The sequence below is a fragment of the Podarcis melisellensis genome (genome assembly GCF_964234715.1).
Source record: "Podarcis melisellensis genome assembly, chromosome: 14".
Taxonomy (NCBI): Eukaryota; Metazoa; Chordata; class Lepidosauria; order Squamata; family Lacertidae; genus Podarcis; species Podarcis melisellensis.
In genome coordinates this window covers 52,298,574-52,315,851 of record NC_138546.1, presented here as the reverse complement: position 1 = coordinate 52,315,851, position 17,278 = coordinate 52,298,574, and the positions used below count along the sequence as shown (strand labels likewise).

Sequence of the window (17,278 nt, the reverse complement as noted above, 5' to 3'; positions counted from 1 at the left end):
ATTTGCAAATATATGCAAAGAGTTTCTTTCCAGCAGGGGGCACCCAAGCATAAAAAATCAGAAAAAGATTCTTAAGCTTCCCTCTTGGTTAAGAGTCCTCATACCACACAGAATGGTCCTGTTTTTATTTGAAGCAATAATTCAGTTTTACAGCAAACAGGTTTAGAGAACAGCCCATTAAGCTGAAACTATAGCTGTTTTATGTAAATAGTGTTCTGAAAATTATTTCTACATTAGGGATTTTTAGAGAAACTGGAAGTGCTTATTCAACCAAGTTGCAGTATACTTAAGTCTTGCTACAGAGGGATTTTTTTGGTGTGGGTTTTTTTTTTCATGACGCTTAAATATATAGTTACAAAAATGATACTCAGCATCTCTGTGCTGAACATGACAAGTGGCTTCAAAAGCCAATTTTTGAATCTGTCACTAGCAGTCCAGTTACACCTCCAGTTCAAGATGTCTGACACTGCACACCAGTTCTAGGACCTTCGTCATCCTCCTCATAGGCTTCCCCATGATTACGGAAAGCTCGCTCTCTTGGATCAAATTCAACAAGATCAACTTGATCCATGTCTTCTGAAATCATCACTTCTTCTCTAGGAGGAAGCAGAGCTTCTAACAAGGGTAGCTGTTCCTTGGAAAGCCACTGATGCTCTGGGAATGCAACCTATAAGAAAAAGGCAGCATTAATGTGACTAGTGCGGAGCTATGCTCACATCCTGCATTTGGAACAGCAGCTCCTTGAACACAAGCAAATACCTTAAGGCTGGTTTTGTTAACTACCATCAGGAATTATTGCCACTGTCTTGCATAGATGGCAGGGTAGGCAATCTGGTGTGTGGAGGGGTCAGAAAAAATCCAGCACTCTCTCCCTCGTTTTGTCCCTCAGCTGCTTTCTACCAAGATGACACACAGCTTGGCTTTCTCAAGATAGTTTACAATATAAAACAAGCCAGCAATCCCAAAATAAGAGCAGATTAAGTGGCAGAACTAGGTGAAAACTTTGCTAAAAAGCTATTCAAAGGATCCCAGATGCCATTAAAACAAGAAAACAGGGTGATGCTCATTTGACACTGAACAATGAGTAGTTTTTAGATAACAAGGCTGGAGAGGGAATTCCTTTGTGCACCTCCCTACCTCACCTCGGAACAACACATTTTGGCACATCCCTCCCATTTTTACAAATCTTCTACTGCTTCATGTGCACAAACCCTGAAGCAGGAAGGGACAGTTGAGGTGCCTCATGAGCTTGCAGTTCAGTGTGTTTCAAGAACGCTTTGCTGCTTGTGTGGCACCTACAGGGAACAGCCCATGTTGCTGACTTTACAACTGCCCATTCAGTTGGAAATGCACTTCATCCAGCTTGTAGGCAGATAGATTCAAACAGCTGTTTAAAAGCAACTTACTTACTTACTTACTTACCAAGAACTGAATTATTAGGGAACCTTTTTCCAATGGTGACTTGTAAATTGGCATTCCCTCATTTATGATGCATTTGACATCTCCATGCTTTATCACCTCACCTGTTTGAATAGCGATTACACACAGTTAAGTTCGTTAGCTTTCTGAAACCCCTCAACAGCAAAATGATACATGAAACGCTAGTGGATCAGACAAGGGTCTCTATCTCGGTGGTGAGGAACCTGAGGCCCACTGGCCTAATTAGGTAGGTTCTGTCTCAGCTCAAAGTGTGTTGCAAGCTTTGAGCCTTTCAAAGCTCTGTAGAGAATAACGTTTTGAAAAGGGCTTCTGACAATCTGGACAAAACAAAACAAAATGGGCAAGATGTCATTGTGACATCAGGTACCTGACAGGTGACTGACTCTGCTCTCCTGTCCAACTTTGCTCAAGATGGGTGGGTAGGGGAGACAATCTGGCCCTTTGGGCTAAAAAGCTCAGTGTGGTTCAGCATTCTACTTCCACACAGCCAATCAGATATTTGGAAAGCTCAAAAGCAGAAAATGGAGATATTTATACAAGATATGAAAGAACACTGTAAACATCTGAAAATGTAGGTTTGAGTTAAAATATTTTGTAATGCTAATATTTGGAGCTGGTTTACAATAAATAAGGTAAGTTTTATAAAGATAGAAAGAAGGTAAATAGGCGGTTATAGAAATGCAAAGATGTAAGTGAATATTTATGAAAGCCAGAGAGTGGGATGGGGGGGGGGGAGTCGAAGCTCAGTTTGAGAAATGTTTTTGGTGATGAGATTATTTAATGGATTGTGATCATGGTAAAATGTAAACTTAATAAAAATTATTTTAAAAAACCACAAAAAAGCAGAACATGAGGAGCTATAGCCCTTTCCCACTGTTGTTCCCTGCAATGGATTCTGAGAGACAATCCCTTTTAAAGCCATCTAAGTTTGTGGGCATCACATCTCATGGAAACCAGCTCGTCTTTTTGTCCATCCTCTGTCTCCAATCATCAGCTCCAGTGGATGATCTAAACTGGTTTGCAGCAGAAACTCATTAAAATCAGTATCTTAATGGAAACATGCAAGCTGCTAATTAAATAGCATTTGCTAAGCATTTTTTTCTTTAACAAGGTAGATGCAACACCTACCTGCTTTGGAAGTTATTACAAGGACTCTGTCATCCAAGGTATCAATTGTCTTTTTGAAGCCACACAAGGCTTCCGTGAGCTGAATTTTCATTTTCATAATTAAGTCATTGCCTCTTCTCTGAAACACTGGGTGGTCTTTCTGATCTAGCACAATGATGACATCTCCAGGCTCCAAATCAGGTTCCTGGTCACCTTCTCCATGAAATACTATTTTCTGACCATCTTTCATACCTATGAAGCAACACATACACAAAAGAAATCACATTCAGAAGATTTGTCAAAACAGTGCCAGCAACCTGATTAATGGATATCCTGTATCTTCTAGCCTATGGCAAGTTAGGAATACTTCCAAAAGTTCCAAATTATGTGACCTTATTTCCAAAGTAAAACTGATGCATTAGGAATGCTTCTTTTTAAGTTTTTAAAGTTTTTTGCTTCTTTTCCCTTATAACAAATCATACGTATTGATAAAAACCACTACAATCCTAGCACAATCACAATGCAATGTTAAGTATTATTGCATGAAGACTGCTTACTCTGCAGTGTGTTTATAAATGTGTGTGAGGAAGAGGGTGTGCTGCAAATTAACTCTAAAAAGCAGCCAACTATATACACTGGGATTAATTATCCTAGTTAAGTTGTAACTTAAGCAACAAAGCACAGCGAAGCTTCAAAATGTGGAGGAACGGGAAGTCCATCCATCGCTTAGTGCCATGCTACTCTACTGCTGCCTTCTGAAACAACTGAAACATACTGTATAGGATCAAAATTCCAAAACTGACAATTTTGAAAGTATCTCTAATATTTGAAACAAAATTTAAAAAATCCTTCCAGTAGGCACCTTAGAGACCAACTAAGTTTGTCATTGGTATGAGCTTTTGTGTTCATGCACACTTCTTCAGCTATCTTGTCATACCAATGACAAACTTAGTTGTTCTCTAAGGTGCTACTGGAAGGATTTTTGTTTGTTTGTTTAAACTACAGCAGACCAACAAGGCTACCTACCTGTATCTAATATTTGAGATACTGTTTATGACTTATTTTAATCTGCTGTGGGTTCCCTACAGGGCAAACAGCAAGATAAAAATTATTGCATGCCTATGTGTCTGTCTGCCTTCCTTTCATCACTATGTAGTTACTTGAGCAATGAAATTCCAGTCCTCAAAGATCACTAGGATACCTTAGTGCCTTGTGGCAGTGAAGCCATGCCATGAATGTCGTGCTTGAAAAAGGAAGCAATGGGCATGTGCAGGAGGGACAGGCTTTGGGTATGAGCAAAGAGATATTCCCTCGTGAGCTGCCAATTTGGGTAGCTAGCTGCCTGGGAAGGTTGGGTGTGATGAAATCCTTACCTTTGTCAATGTGTATTTCTATTATTTTTTTCTCTCTAACCACCTTGTTGCCATTGCAGGTGGTGCATCTGTCTTTGGGATTTATTCGTTCCCCTTGGCCTTTACAGTCTGGACAAACAGTCTGGATTTGCTGCACCATTCCAGGTGCGATCTGCTGAACAAGCACCTGCACTCCTCTTCCTTTGCATGTAGGACACTTTTCCACAGCACCTTTCTTTCCACCGAGGCCTTGGAAGGAAATACAAAGGAAAGCACACAGTAACTCCTAAAGTTCCCTGATGGCAGACAGCAACTCACCAAGCTCTCGTTACCAATCTCAACATCCGTGTATAGCTCTCGTACCAAACAAACAGGGCTTTGACTACATCTTATCTACAAATTCAGTGCCAAACATTACTCCCTCTGAGCTCTGCGTCTCCCTGGGTCTGGCATAGTTATTCAAAATAATGAACAAGTCTAAGCATATTTATGTACAGTTTGGACAACAGCAAAGAAACTATTTGATTAAGTCTGCAAACATTGCTAGGCTGCTCAACAGTTTCCAGTGCACTCTTTGAACAGAACAATCTGTTCACTTCTCATGACTTTTCATAAGACTACCAAATATTTGACAATAGCCTTGAAAAGTGGAGATCAGTTGGAATCCCATCATTCACAATTTATGTGATATACACTTATCAATCCACAACTGACCTGTATCATCGACCTGAGATGAACACCTTTTTAAAGAGGATCATGGCCACTTTTACTATGGGCTTATTTTTTTTTTTTTATAGCAATCATTCTTGTTTTGTCATTAAAAAGAACGTTTGCTGTTAAGAAAATTAGCCGTTTGCCTGTTTCAGAGGCAAATATGTCTGAAACAGAAAGTTTCCCGTTTCACCCCTTTGTGGATTGAGATTTTGGATCTTAAGTTCCCTTGGGGAGTGAATTTAACTTGGCAGCTTGTAGAAGAATACAAGCTTCCTAATTAGGTAAAGTATATTTTTCTCCATTCCCATCCTCAGAAGTTTGTCCCAAAAGTGATTTCTAGAGATAGAGTCAAATGCTCCTTTAAGGTCAAGAAAAGGGAAATTCTAGAAAATACCACTTGTAGAAAGACTATGCCTCTGTGCACAGACAAATAGAATCCGCTGCGCATAATTGGTTGGTTGGTTGGTTGTTAGTAGAGAGTGGTATTTACATGGATTTAATGTAGCCTTTTTTATGTTTACTCAGGATGGGGATAAGATGGAGATAGTAGCCAGGTTTCTGCACCATGCAATGAGGGCTCATGAATGCTTATACAGTGGTACCTTGGGTTACATACGCTTCAGGTTACAGACTCCACTAACCCAGAAATAGTACCTCAGGTTAAGAACTTTGCTTCAGGATGAGAACAGAAATTGTGCTCTGGTGGCCCAGCGGTAGCAGGAGGCCCCATTAGCTAAAGTGGTGCTTCAGATTAAGAACAGTTTCGGGTTAAGAACAGACCTCTGGAACAAATTAAGTACCGTATTTTTCGCTCTATAGGACACACCCGGCCATAGGACGCACCTTGTTTTAGAGGGGGGAGAACAAGGGGGGGGGAAAGGAGGTGCTGCGCAGAGAGGAGAATCCCCCCCCCGTTTTCCCACAAGGTGTCGTCCAAGGTGCATTCAACCTTGGAAGCCTGGAGAGCGAGAGGGGTCGGTGTGCACTGACCCCTCTCGCTCTCCAGGCTTCAGGTTGCTTTTGACCTGCTCTGGTGAGGTGGTGCGCGGCTATGGCAATACCCCACCTCCCGCAAAAGCCCACAGGAGCTGCGCACCCTTTAAGGAGCGCGTGGCTCCTGTGGGCTTTTCTACAAGGAGGGAGAAGGAAGTGACTGGCCGCGTCAGTCCCTTGTCCCTCCTGGGGAAAAGCCCGCAAGAGCCGCGTGGTGCTTGTGTGTGGCTTTGGGAGGCTTTTCCTGCCTGCCTCCCCCCTGCATTCGCTCCATAGGACGCACACACATTTCCCCTTCATTTTTGGAGGGGGAAAAGTGCGTCCTATAGAGCGAAAAATTCGGTACTTAACCCGAGGTACCACTGTACAATGTTAACTCAAGTGTTAGATGCAGGTTCCTGATGAGTGATTTTATTGTACTGAACCATACTGGAATCTTGTGTAAACGTCAATAAAGGTTTGTGAATTTGAAAGAATGTAATGGCACATTCTTGATTTTAGATTTAAGAATGGTTTGGTGAGCACCGCAAGTACTTCCTGAGTAATCACACCCACAAAATAATTCTGTGTCTGACTTTAATGTATTCAAGGCAGCTGGTGCCTTCAAATATCCCTGCATATAATGTTCAGCATTTTCACTTGAGGTTACAGGAGTGGCCTTTAGAGCACTTTTTGGGCACAGCCCAACTTCTATATTCAAGTTCACTGAGTCATTACCTTTGCACTTATCACAAATTACATTCTTCTGAAGCGCCAGCTTTCTTGTGGCTCCATTGTACAAGTCTTCAAGGGATATACTCAACTGATGGACAACGTTCTTTCCTTAATGAAAATGAAGGTCAGATGCTTAACACAAGATCCCCATTTCCAATGTTCATTTTATGCTTTTTATCCTACCTCCCTGCAAGCCTAACAATCCTCCAGAATGGAATTTGTACCTTTTACTAAGAGGAAACTGCTTCTGGAACACAACAGCTCTGTTTCTGCAATACGGCTTAGCTTTTCAGAATTTTGTAAAGTTAGCTTCCTATATAGCTATTTAATTTTTTCCCTTTTTAACTTATCTGTAATGCCACACATGGACAAAACCAAGATGAAATTCCCCTCATCTGGCTTTATCATATATGCATCCTAGGGAAAGAAGGCGGCCATGGCAGTTCCTCCCTCTCAAAGGCAATTTTCTTGAAAAAACAGCCAGGGCTGCCAGCAACCATGGCAAGATATGATTTAAAAAATTGTACTTGGGAAGGTTGAGCAGAGGCTATTGACCAGAATAAAGCTGGTCCTCTGGACAACTTACCTCTATCCACTTCCTTGTTTAGACACTACTGGGCAGTGCTGAAATATGTACCCCTAAACCAACCAGTTTTCAAATGCATTGTATTAATAGTTATAGCCCTCAAATTCTAAACACTATTCTAAGTGCAGAACAAACCCTCCCCCCCCCAAAAAAAACCCAAGGGGAAACTCTCAAAATTAGTATGTTTCCTGGATATGAAACCAAAGAACTGATAAAACTATCCTGGTTTGAATTTTGCAATTTTTTTTGTTCAAACCCACCCCCCAAATTATTTGGTTCTGAGGTCTATCACCTGAATCTAAGCATTTCCAAAGATAACCTCAAGTTACAGTGCTTCAGATAAACCACACTGCCATTTCTGCAGTAATGCCAAGTAAGATATTGTTGCCATATTCCCAGAATGGAAAAAACAGGTGCAACAGGGCCAACAAAAGTCAATCAATAATAGTAGCTTTGCCTTACAGTAAGGCCAAGAGAGCTGCCTCATGAATGAAACCTTCAGTTGCAGTTCCCATTGGTAACTACAGTGGAACCTTGGTTCTCCAACGCCTAGGTACTCAAACATTTCAGCTCCCAAACGCTGAAAGCCCGGAAGTAAGTGCTCTGGTTTTTGAACTCTTTTTCGGAAGCCGAACATCAGATGCGGCTGTCAGCTATTGTTTTCAGGGCACCCACGCCAATCAGAAGCAAAGCCTTGGTTTTCGAATGTTTCGGAAGTTGAACAGACTTCTGGAACGGATTACATTCGAGAACCAAGGTACCAGTGTAAGTATTTTATGCTTTGGACACAATACTACTGTAGCATTTCTACATTTTGGTCTCACACACTAGAATTTAACTGATGCAGTATTTAAAACACACATGCATACCTCTTCTTTCTCTATTCATTCTGCCTCCACCACCAAAGAACATGTCAAAGATGTCCATGGGTGAAGAGAAATTGCCGCCACTTAGGCCTCCTTCTTTAATAGCTTGCTCCCCACCCTGGTCATAGAGGTCTCTTTTCTTTGGGTCTGACAGAACTTCATAAGCCTGGGATATGAGTTTAAACTAAGAAGAGAAAGAGACCCTCTAAATAGCTGGCTAGCAGACAACAATAGTTAAGTTTCATACAAGTGATTAAGAAAACTCCTGAACATCCATCAAGAGACTATTCAGTAAATATATACCCAGCAAAAGCAGTCGTCCACCTATTTTAGAGTATTTTCCCCCCTGCAGTGGTTAATATAAGAAAAAGCCAGGCCAAAATAAATGCTGTAAAGGAAATTATATATATATAATATAATATATCAATCAGCATAAGAAATGTTCACAGTATGCCACAGAAAATAGAACAGATATACAGTGGTGCCCCGCAAGACGAACGCCTCGCAAGACGAAAAACCCGCTAGACGAAAGGGTTTCCGTTTTGGAGGCGCTTCGCAAAACGAATTCCCCTATGGGGTTGCTTCGCAAGACGAAAAAAATCTTGCATCCCCCCACGGGTTTTTTTCGCTTTTTTCGCCCTTTTCTTAAGCCGCTAAGCCGCTTATTAGCTGTTCCGCTGATAAGCCGCTTAACAGCTGATCGCTGGAAGCCGCTTGACAGCTGTAGCGCTAATCCGCTAAGCTGTCAATGGGCTTGCTTCGCAAGACGAAAAAACCGCTATACGAAGAGCCTCACGGAACGGATTAATTTCATCTTGCGAGGCACCACTGTACAGCATTACTCACTGAGGAAAATGCTCTATTGCCTGCAAGACTTCCCATCCCTGGGTTCAGATGGAACCCAAGAAATTACTAGCAAAATGCCAATCATTTTGATGGATAAAATGTAATCTATATTGCAAGGATCTCCGGAATAGAGTGTGTGTGTGGATACTCTGTATGGACACCTACTGTACTCCTGTGCATAGAGTACCTGTTTTAGGACTGTTGTTTAGTCGTTTAGTTGTGCCCAACTCTTTGTGACCCCATGGACCAGAGCACGTCAGGCACTCCTGTCTTCGTTTTAGGACTACTAAGTGTCAAATGTTGGTCATTCCCACTACAATAACTAAGGACAGTGGTTTACTTCCTTCTGCAAAACACCAGCCACTTGCTTTCATGAACTAAAAAATAAAACATGTGCCTCCTAGCTGGTGTCTCAACTGGCCCACCTGCAGTTGCCTCCCTAAGACCCCCACTTCACCCTCTCCAACCGAAGTCCATACCCGCTCGCCCTCGCTGGGATTCTTGTCCGGATGGAACTTCAGGGCTAACTTGCGGTAGGCCCGCTTGATCTCATCCGAGGTGGCACTTGGCTTCACCCCCAGCGTATCATAGTAGCCCGTTTCCTTCACCATGGCAGCAGCCTGAGAGGATGAAAGAAACAGAAGGAATGAAGACAGCACTCAGGCTTTTCTTCATCAAATTTCCCTCATTTTGATAAAGAATTTCCCATCCTGGAATGCAGGTTGTCATCAAATATGTTGGAAGGCACTAAGAAAGCTTTGTACATGGTAAAAACCAGAACTGGATACTGCCATTTAATCAAATGTTCCCTTTTTAAGCTGGGGTTTAAGACAGAAGAACTTGTAAAAATACAAATGGCAAGAACCATTTTAGAAGAGGTATGCTCTTTCCTTACACACAAAGTAAATGCTTCATTATTTTCTACATACATTTTATTGTCTAAACACAAAACATGGTTTCTTCAGAACTACTGTATTATGTAAATGTATACTTTAACAAATTAATCCAAAATGAACGCAATTGAATGAACACATTAAACAAGCACAAAAAATGTCCCAGACAGTCCTTACTTTCTTCAATTATCAGAACAGATATCCTCTGGTACAACAGGATTCACCCTTCCACTCCTCTTCCCTGCAGCCAAACTCCTTCCTCCCCCAAACTCTTGCTTAGGATGGTGGGAGAACCTCTGCAGCAGGTTTGAGGATGGTGGGGGAACAGAGAAGGGGAAGTCCACTGACAGGGTTATTGGCTGTTGATATGAGACTATGCATTTTGCATGCTGTTTTCAGTCACGTTAAAAATATTTTGGCATCTTCATCTAATGCATTATTTCATTTCATCTACTTGAGGGAACTGGAATTTTTTTTTTCAAACATTGATAAGAGAACATAATAGCAACACAGCACAGATTTTTAAAGTTTTGTTTATAGGTTAAATAACTATGGAAAAACAAATTCCCATCAACTTAGAGCAGAAAAAATCCAACAGAAGGCCCACACCACTAGACACAGAAACTACCTAAAAATGACAAAATCAATTTGCTGCTCTCCTTTTTTAAAGAGTATTCTAGTATCTAAGACACTGAGGCCTTTAGCTCAATGACAGAGCACTTGTTTTTGCCTGAAGAGTCCTTAATTCTCCAACCCTGGGCATCTCCAGCTGGTGTTATGGAAAGACTGCCGCCTGAAACCCTGGAAAACTGATGCCAGTCAATGTGCTGCCCTAGATGGACCCATGGGCTGACTTGCTGCAAGGCAGCTTCTTCAGATCATGTCTCAGGTCTCAGCCTGGAGTTTTCTAGAAGGCCTTAGATGAGACACTTGGCTTCAGCCACTTCACTCAACCAGCAAATGGGGATGACAGTGCTGGCCCAGCTTGCACAGAGAAGTACAAGGCCGTAGGCTAAAATAAATTATGACATGGTAACAAAAATGAAGCACTCTTGAACATTAGAAATGGGCCACGGTTGTTCTCCATCTCCTAGAGATGGGAGATAAAAACTGAAGGTCTCCAGTTTGACTATCCCTATAGCCACCAGTTCGTTCTTTTATCAGTCCCCATTTGTCACATTAGTACTGACCTACCTCGCTGGGTTGTCAAATATATATATATATATATCTTCTGTAAATGCAAGGCAATACCAAGACGGCTCCAGGTGTCCTCTTTTAACCCCAGTGCCGCCACGGGAGGATAACAGCTGACAGTGTTTGCCTTAACCACTACAAGGCAACTTACATTTCCAAAATGCGTATTAGAAATTATCGTATTGTGCCAATAACAAGTTCGACCTGATGCAATTCTTGTTTCTTCATTCATCTATATTTTTATAATACTCTTCACCACGAAAAACAGTGCTTGCGCCTATTGGCATCCGCCACGCAAACCAATGCCTTGCTTAACCCGTTTCCAGCACAGAGCGGCGCCTGAGGAGGCGGGGAAGGGGCCCCCAGGGATCATCCAGCCCACCCCCAGTCCCAGGGCTGCGCCTGCAGCTCTGAAGGCGGCGGCGAGTCCTTCCTCGGGAGCCGCGCCGGCCTCGGCCCGCCCTCCGCCCGCGCTTTCACCCCGCGCCCGCACCTCAGCCTCGCCGGCGCTTCTCTCGCGTCTCCCTCGCGCGCTCCGACCCGGCGAGCGGCGCCTCGACCGAGAGCCTTTTATAGGCGCCGCCTCCGCGAACTTTCTGGAACGACGCCGCCGCGACGTCACGACTAAAGCCTCGACAAACCTAGCGGGACCAATCGGCGAGCGCCGGGAGGGCGGAGGCTCCGCCCCCTCCCTTCCGCGCCCTTTCAGAGGGGAGACGAGGACGGAAGTTGCTAAGCGACGGCCGCCGCAATCGGGCCGGCGCCGTGCGCGAGGAGGGCGGAGCATGAGGCCCCGCCTCTTGCCTTATATGGCAGCCGGCGGCCGAGCGCCTCCCGGATTCTGCCGCTTTCTCGTGGCTTCGCGAGCGGCGCTTCTGGGCGCCCCAGTGCGCAGTCTCCGCCCAGGAGGACGGCGGCGGCGGCGGCGGCGGCGCTGCTCTAAGGAGTTCCCGATTTGCGCAGCTGCCTTGCGATTCGTCCTTCCCTTTCCGCCTCCCCCGCGGGGTCCCTTCCGATCCCTCCAAGCCAGGATTCCTCTCGGAGGAGCGGAAGCCCCGGGGCCTCCCGCGTGGGACTGGCTGGAGCGGGAACCTGTCCCGGCGGGCTCCGGGCAGGAGACTGCCCTGCTTATTTCTTACCATTTATTTATTAAATGCATTAGACTCCTGTTATGGCCCAAGGCATAGCGGCTTGCAAGCTAGGACCTAGGCTCACGTGGTTGACCTGCAACCTCTGGCAGGTGTCAATCACCTGGTGTCATAATTACATCAGAAGATGTAATCGTCCCACTCGCTTGCTAAAGCCGTCACCCCACCCCACCCCCCTACTGAAGGAGGTGAGGACAGGTGCCCCACCTAGGCCCGAAGTCACCCCCCCCTCAAATCAGGCCTCAAGCCTCAATATTTTTTCCAAAATTACTTTCTCAGTAATTAGAAGCATTTCGCTCTGCTGTAACAAAGGTAGCTGAATAGAACAATGCCTTTTTGCTTCTCAGGCTAGCTGACCTTGCAAAAAGTACATTTAACTTGCAACTTTTCTTTCCGGGACCTGTGCCAGTAGAGCAAGAGAAAAGAAACATATCTTGGACACGCTGAACGCAAGGCTTCTCGTCCCCTTTTCCTGGGAAGGGCGCCAAGAGTCAAAAAGAGTCCCAAGACAGGAGCTTTCTGTTCATGTTCAGGAAACTCAACATGGGGCAGGACTCTGGAGGAGGAGAAAGGGGAGAGAACTGAAGGGGAATATATGCTCTGTGCAAATGGCTGTGAACTCGTGCTTGCTTTGTGAATCTATCACACTTGCTCCTTCTACCAGCCGGATGGTAGAAATAAAGCTAGGCTGAGAAGCAGCCCAAGGTCACCCATAGCTGGGGGGGGGGGGTCTCACAGGTCCTCACCTGACACTCTCACCACCCCACATAGGTAAGATATAGAATTGCACAGATAACAATGGGTGGATAAAACCGAATTCCAATCCCCACTTGGCTGTGATACTTGCTCGGAGAGCTTGGGTCACTCTCTGCCTCTCAGCTTAATCTACCTCACAGCGCTGTGGTTGTGAAGGTAAAATTGGAAAGGGGGTACCATGTAGGCCACCTGGAGCTCCTTGGAGAAAGAGTCAGATACAAACATAATAAATAAGCAAATTAAAACAAAATTCAAGATGAGAGTCAACTCCATTGAGCTCCATGAGATGCAATTCCAAGCAAACATATTTTAAAATGTATTAAACATTTGTTCTCTGTATTGGATATATTGATATATCCAATATTTTGTTGGATATCTCAACATGAGATATCCAAGGAAGCTGACCATTGAAAATAAATAAATAGGTAAAACAGTTAAAAAACAAACGAAGACCCCCCCCTCCCGCAGTTACTTAGGAGTACGTCTTGTGAAGTTAAGCAAGGCTTATGACTGAGTAAGCCTGAAAGGGGTTGATTAATGATCTGCCCTTTACCTGAAGGTTCCAGAGTGGAAATATATACACTTCAGAATAATAAAACTAAAAATATCCATGATACAAAATAAAGGTTTCCTTGAAAGCAGCAGTGGCCAAAACTACAAATCAGCAATACACATCACCCCTCCCTCTTCTTTTGCAATGCAATTATAGACGTGTGTAATCAGAAGCAAGCCCCATTGAGAAAGGACTGCAGCCTTACAATGCAATCGTGCCCATGCCTACTCAGAAGTAGTTCCCGTCAGGTTTGATGGACAAGTGAGAGCATAGGACTGCAGTTTAAAGCTGGACTCCCTTGCACACAGAAGGCTTTTTTGAGCATTGTCCTGGGCATCTTCCCAGTTTTCAGGGCTGAGTGAGGACTGTCACTTCTGAGCCACCTCAAGAAGGCAATGGGGTAAGAAGGTCACTGCCCCGACCAGAAGCGGTCAGATCAGTGGATGAAAACCAATGGAAAGGTTTTGTGCATGCAGCACCAAATGCATGTAAATCCGAAGCTCATGACACACAATTTGGAAACAAATTGCATTGTTAGGACGAGCCTTCCTCAACTTGGTGCCCTCCAGATGTTTTGGGACAACAGCTGGAGCAGATGGCTGATTAAACCATCTACAGCCTTTAAGATGTGTTTGCAGGGAGGGGAATTGCTTTTTTGTTAAGATTTAATCGCAGTGCCTGGAGACAATCGGTCAGGCTGCGTATCCACAGCAAGGACTAGAGGAGGAATGAGCACTGGGAGGAGTGCAGAGAGAAGAAGAAGTGCCAAGGTGCATCTGCAGCAGGCTTCCTCTTCCCCAGCTGCAACAAAACCTGTCTCCTCTATAGCCACAGCAGGCACTGTAACTCTCCATTGGTTTGACTTTAGCTCTGAAAATGCAGTCCTCCATTGTCTCCCGAGACAGACAGATGCCAACAACAACAGTTTTTTATTTTTGTTTTATGTTGTAATCTGCCCTGTGATATTTGGATGGGCAGTATATGAATTTAATAGTTAAAATAAATAAATGGGGGTTGTACTCAAAATATCTGCAGGGCATTAGTGGTGTGTTGAGGGGGGAGGCTGACTGAATGTTATGTGTGCAAATCCTTCAGAAATATTGGGATGTCTCCAAAGTCAGTCGTACTCCGAGCAGACCCCTTGAAATCAATGAACATGACTAATTTCAAAATAGCCACTGTCGGCTCCTTTGGGAAGAATGTAAACTAAATAAAAATTATTCAGGTACATTGATTTCAATGGGTCTACTCTGAGTAACACTTTGCCGGATACAACCTACTGGGGTGCATTGTTCTGCTAGTGGAAGCTAGCACAAGGACTGCTGCTGGTGCAACTCTCCTGCCCCCTTGCCATGTGTCCCATGTGTCTTCCCCAGGCCTGCTCTGGGGGGCCAAGAGAGCCCCCAAAACAGTGCATGGGAGGGAGCAGGAGAGGGGAGATGGTTCTGTTTAGTCCAAAGAAATGCTTGCAGATATGAAGCCATCTCAGAGCCACATTGCATTCCTGCCATTACATCCGCACAGGGCTCTCCAGTTGTGAGCTTGGAAATAGGACCCATGTGCCCGGGTGACAGGCAGCCTGTCTTGGCAGAGAGGTCCGTTCAAACTGGCCCAGTAAGCAGAGAGCAAGAATGCACAGACCTGAAATTTAGGAAAGGCTTCCATGAGGGAGTGAAAGGCAATTCATATCAAACATCTAGAGAGCTTTGTGCTAGAATGACCTGGCAGTTTAGAAGTAGTTTTCTGAAAGTGTGCTGACATGTTATAAAATAGTATCTTGGATAACTTTGATTTAAAGGAAGGAATATGCATGGAATATAAGGTTGTCTTACTGCATTTCCATCAGCTTGTTTGTCCTCGGTTGCTTGCCCATCCACTTGCTGCTTCTCTGCAGAATTGGCACTGGATGCCTTGTCCTCTGCTGGCTGCCCATTAGCCTTCTTCTCCTCTGAGGGCGGCCCGTTGGGTTTTTTGTCCTCTTTAGGCTCCATTTCAGGTTCCTTTGTTTAGATATGCTGAAGTAGATTGGGAAAAACATTCAGAAATGATGAGATATGAAAGTACCTATTCCCCAAATGCAAATTGCAAGTGTGTCCCCCTTGCCCATGATCCATTTTGGGAACACAGTACACATAAACCTTATTAAAAAAAACACTTTAAAAACCCATCCTCCACATCAGGGTCCCAATTTGGATCAGCACCACTATTCCTGCTGACAATTTGTGGAAACAAAAACAACAACCTTGCACTTTAGGACACAGATTCATAGCTAACATAACACATACCGTACTTGGATCTTCACTGTCAAATAGGTGCACAGTTCTTTGCAATCTTAAAGCAAATTTATGCATGTTTCCTCGGTGTTTACCATGGAGGTCAGTTGTACATACCCTTTGGGTAGTGGGTGTAGGATTTCAGGCCTAAAGTCAAGCCTGTTTTCTCAGAAGTAAGTCCCACTCAATTCAATGGGACTAACTCCCAGGAAAGCATGCACAGGGTTGCATTCTTCCCTCTGCATTCCTTTTTCTTTGTCTTTTAATATATGTAGAGTGCATAGAAAAAATAAGGTGCTTTGGGAGTGTTAAATAATATTAATATACACACTTATATGGGATCACGTCCTATCATGTGTTCCTAAATTCTGGCTTGGATTCAAATCTGCGCCCAGGAAGAATTGTCAGCTGATTCATCTTTCAATCATCATACTGCACTGATAGCACAAAAAGGCACCTGAGTAATGTAGCTTTCCTAAGATGTACTTCCAAAAGAAGACTGGACTAAAAAATACACCAAACTTCTTTTGGGACGAGGGGGATTTCTGAGCCACTCCAACCTAGACTGAAGGGAAAGTGAGTTGCCCATCACTAGTGCTTGTACTGAGCATCATTTACCACCATTTTGTCGAGTTGGAAGAGACTCCAAGGGTCATCTAGTCCAACCCCCTTCAATTCAGGAATCTCAGCTAAGGCATTCATGACAGGTGGCCATCCAACCTCTGGTTGAAAACCTGCAAGGAAGGAGAGTCCACTACCTTCCATGGGAGTCTGTTCCACTGTCGGACAGCTCTTATAATCAGACTGTTTAGTTGGAATCTCCTTTATTGTAATCTGACTCTATTAGTTCAGATCCCACCCTCTGGAGCAGCAGAAAATGAGTTTGCTCCATCTTCCATGTGATAGCCCTTCAGATATTTGAAGATGGCTTTCATATCCTCTTCTCCAGGCTAAACTTACCCAACTCTCTCAACTGCTTCTCATCAGGCTTGGCTTCCAGACCCTTTTATCACCTTAGTCACCCTCCTTTGTACACTTTCCAGCTTGAACATTGACTGAGCATTGACTTGTAATCTGAAATGTCCTTTAAAATGTCCAGTTTTTAAGTATAGGGACTGAATCAGGGGTGCCAACCTGAATAAAATATGGGGGGGCAGGTAAGCCCCACCCCACATAATCAATCACATGACATGGCACACCCACACCATATGAATGGCAATGCCCATGAACTTTGGGGGGCTGAAGGGACCTCAGTGCCTAGGAGGTGGCTCCTATGGACTGAATTATTATTATTATAACAATCGTGAGCTGTAATCTTTTGTTGAAGAGGTGCTCAGGACAGGACATACCTGTATTTACATAAGAATTCATCTAACAAATGTGATGCTTGAAGACATCTTGTCCAAATGTGCAGATGGGAGATTCAGCTGTGGCAGGTGTAAACAACAGAAGATCTGCTTGAGAAAAACAAAAACAACAGAGAGCTTAGAAACATCCCGTCCTTTCAGAGACCACTGAACAATACCACCACCAGCCTTTCCTCTGGCCAACTGTCAAATGGAATGAATGGAATGTTTCCCCCTTTGACCTTTATGGTCGCTTAGGAACACAGTTGCTCCTGATTTGCTGCTTCCTTTACCCTCTAAAAATATGTGTGTTTGTGTGTGTGTACATGGACTTTTTAAAAGAGTGAGGTCTGTTTTATGTGTTTAAAATATTTCCATACTGCCTTGTCTAGTGACTTAATGCAGAACAAATTACTCTGCCACAGAAATGTGTGTCACCCCCCAAAAAATCTATGTAGCAAAGCCACAATTTATTAAAACAACTTCAATAGTAAAAA

At 43.9% G+C, this 17,278-nt stretch overlaps 1 protein-coding gene across 2 annotated transcripts; it reads right to left on the bottom strand.

Annotated features, from left to right (window-relative positions):
• Positions 1-103: 103 nt before the first annotated feature.
• Positions 104-16,987, bottom strand: DNAJA4 (DnaJ heat shock protein family (Hsp40) member A4). Of its 2 annotated transcripts, XM_081887745.1 has the most exons (9): positions 16,785-16,987; positions 14,995-15,177; positions 9,098-9,238; positions 7,776-7,956; positions 6,324-6,428; positions 3,921-4,148; positions 2,569-2,799; positions 1,423-1,523; positions 104-667 (listed from the first exon to the last, which is right to left on the bottom strand). In XM_081887745.1, exons 2-9 carry the CDS (start codon positions 15,151-15,153, stop codon positions 452-454), a joined length of 1,362 nt encoding a protein of 453 aa, XP_081743871.1. In that variant the 5' UTR covers positions 15,154-15,177; positions 16,785-16,987; the 3' UTR covers positions 104-451. The 2 variants fall into 2 exon arrangements, with proteins under 2 accessions (XP_081743871.1, XP_081743872.1); XM_081887746.1 differs by lacking the exons at positions 14,995-15,177; positions 16,785-16,987 and adding an exon at positions 11,199-11,334.
• Positions 16,988-17,278: the final 291 nt, after the last annotated feature.

What these genes read in the sequence shown, in the direction of transcription:
- DNAJA4 (XM_081887745.1), bottom strand. Translation starts at nt 15,153, where the DNA reads ATGGAGCCTAAAGAGGACAAAAAACCCAACGGGCCGCCCTCAGAGGAG. An exon ending in AATTTGTGATAAGTGCAAAG is followed by an intron (nt 4,149 to 6,323) that starts GTAATGACTCAG and finishes TTTCCTTCCAAG; the next exon opens with GCCTCGGTGGAAAGAAAGGT. An exon ending in TGTAATAACTTCCAAAGCAG is followed by an intron (nt 1,524 to 2,568) that starts GTAGGTGTTGCA and finishes CTATTCAAACAG; the next exon opens with GTGAGGTGATAAAGCATGGA.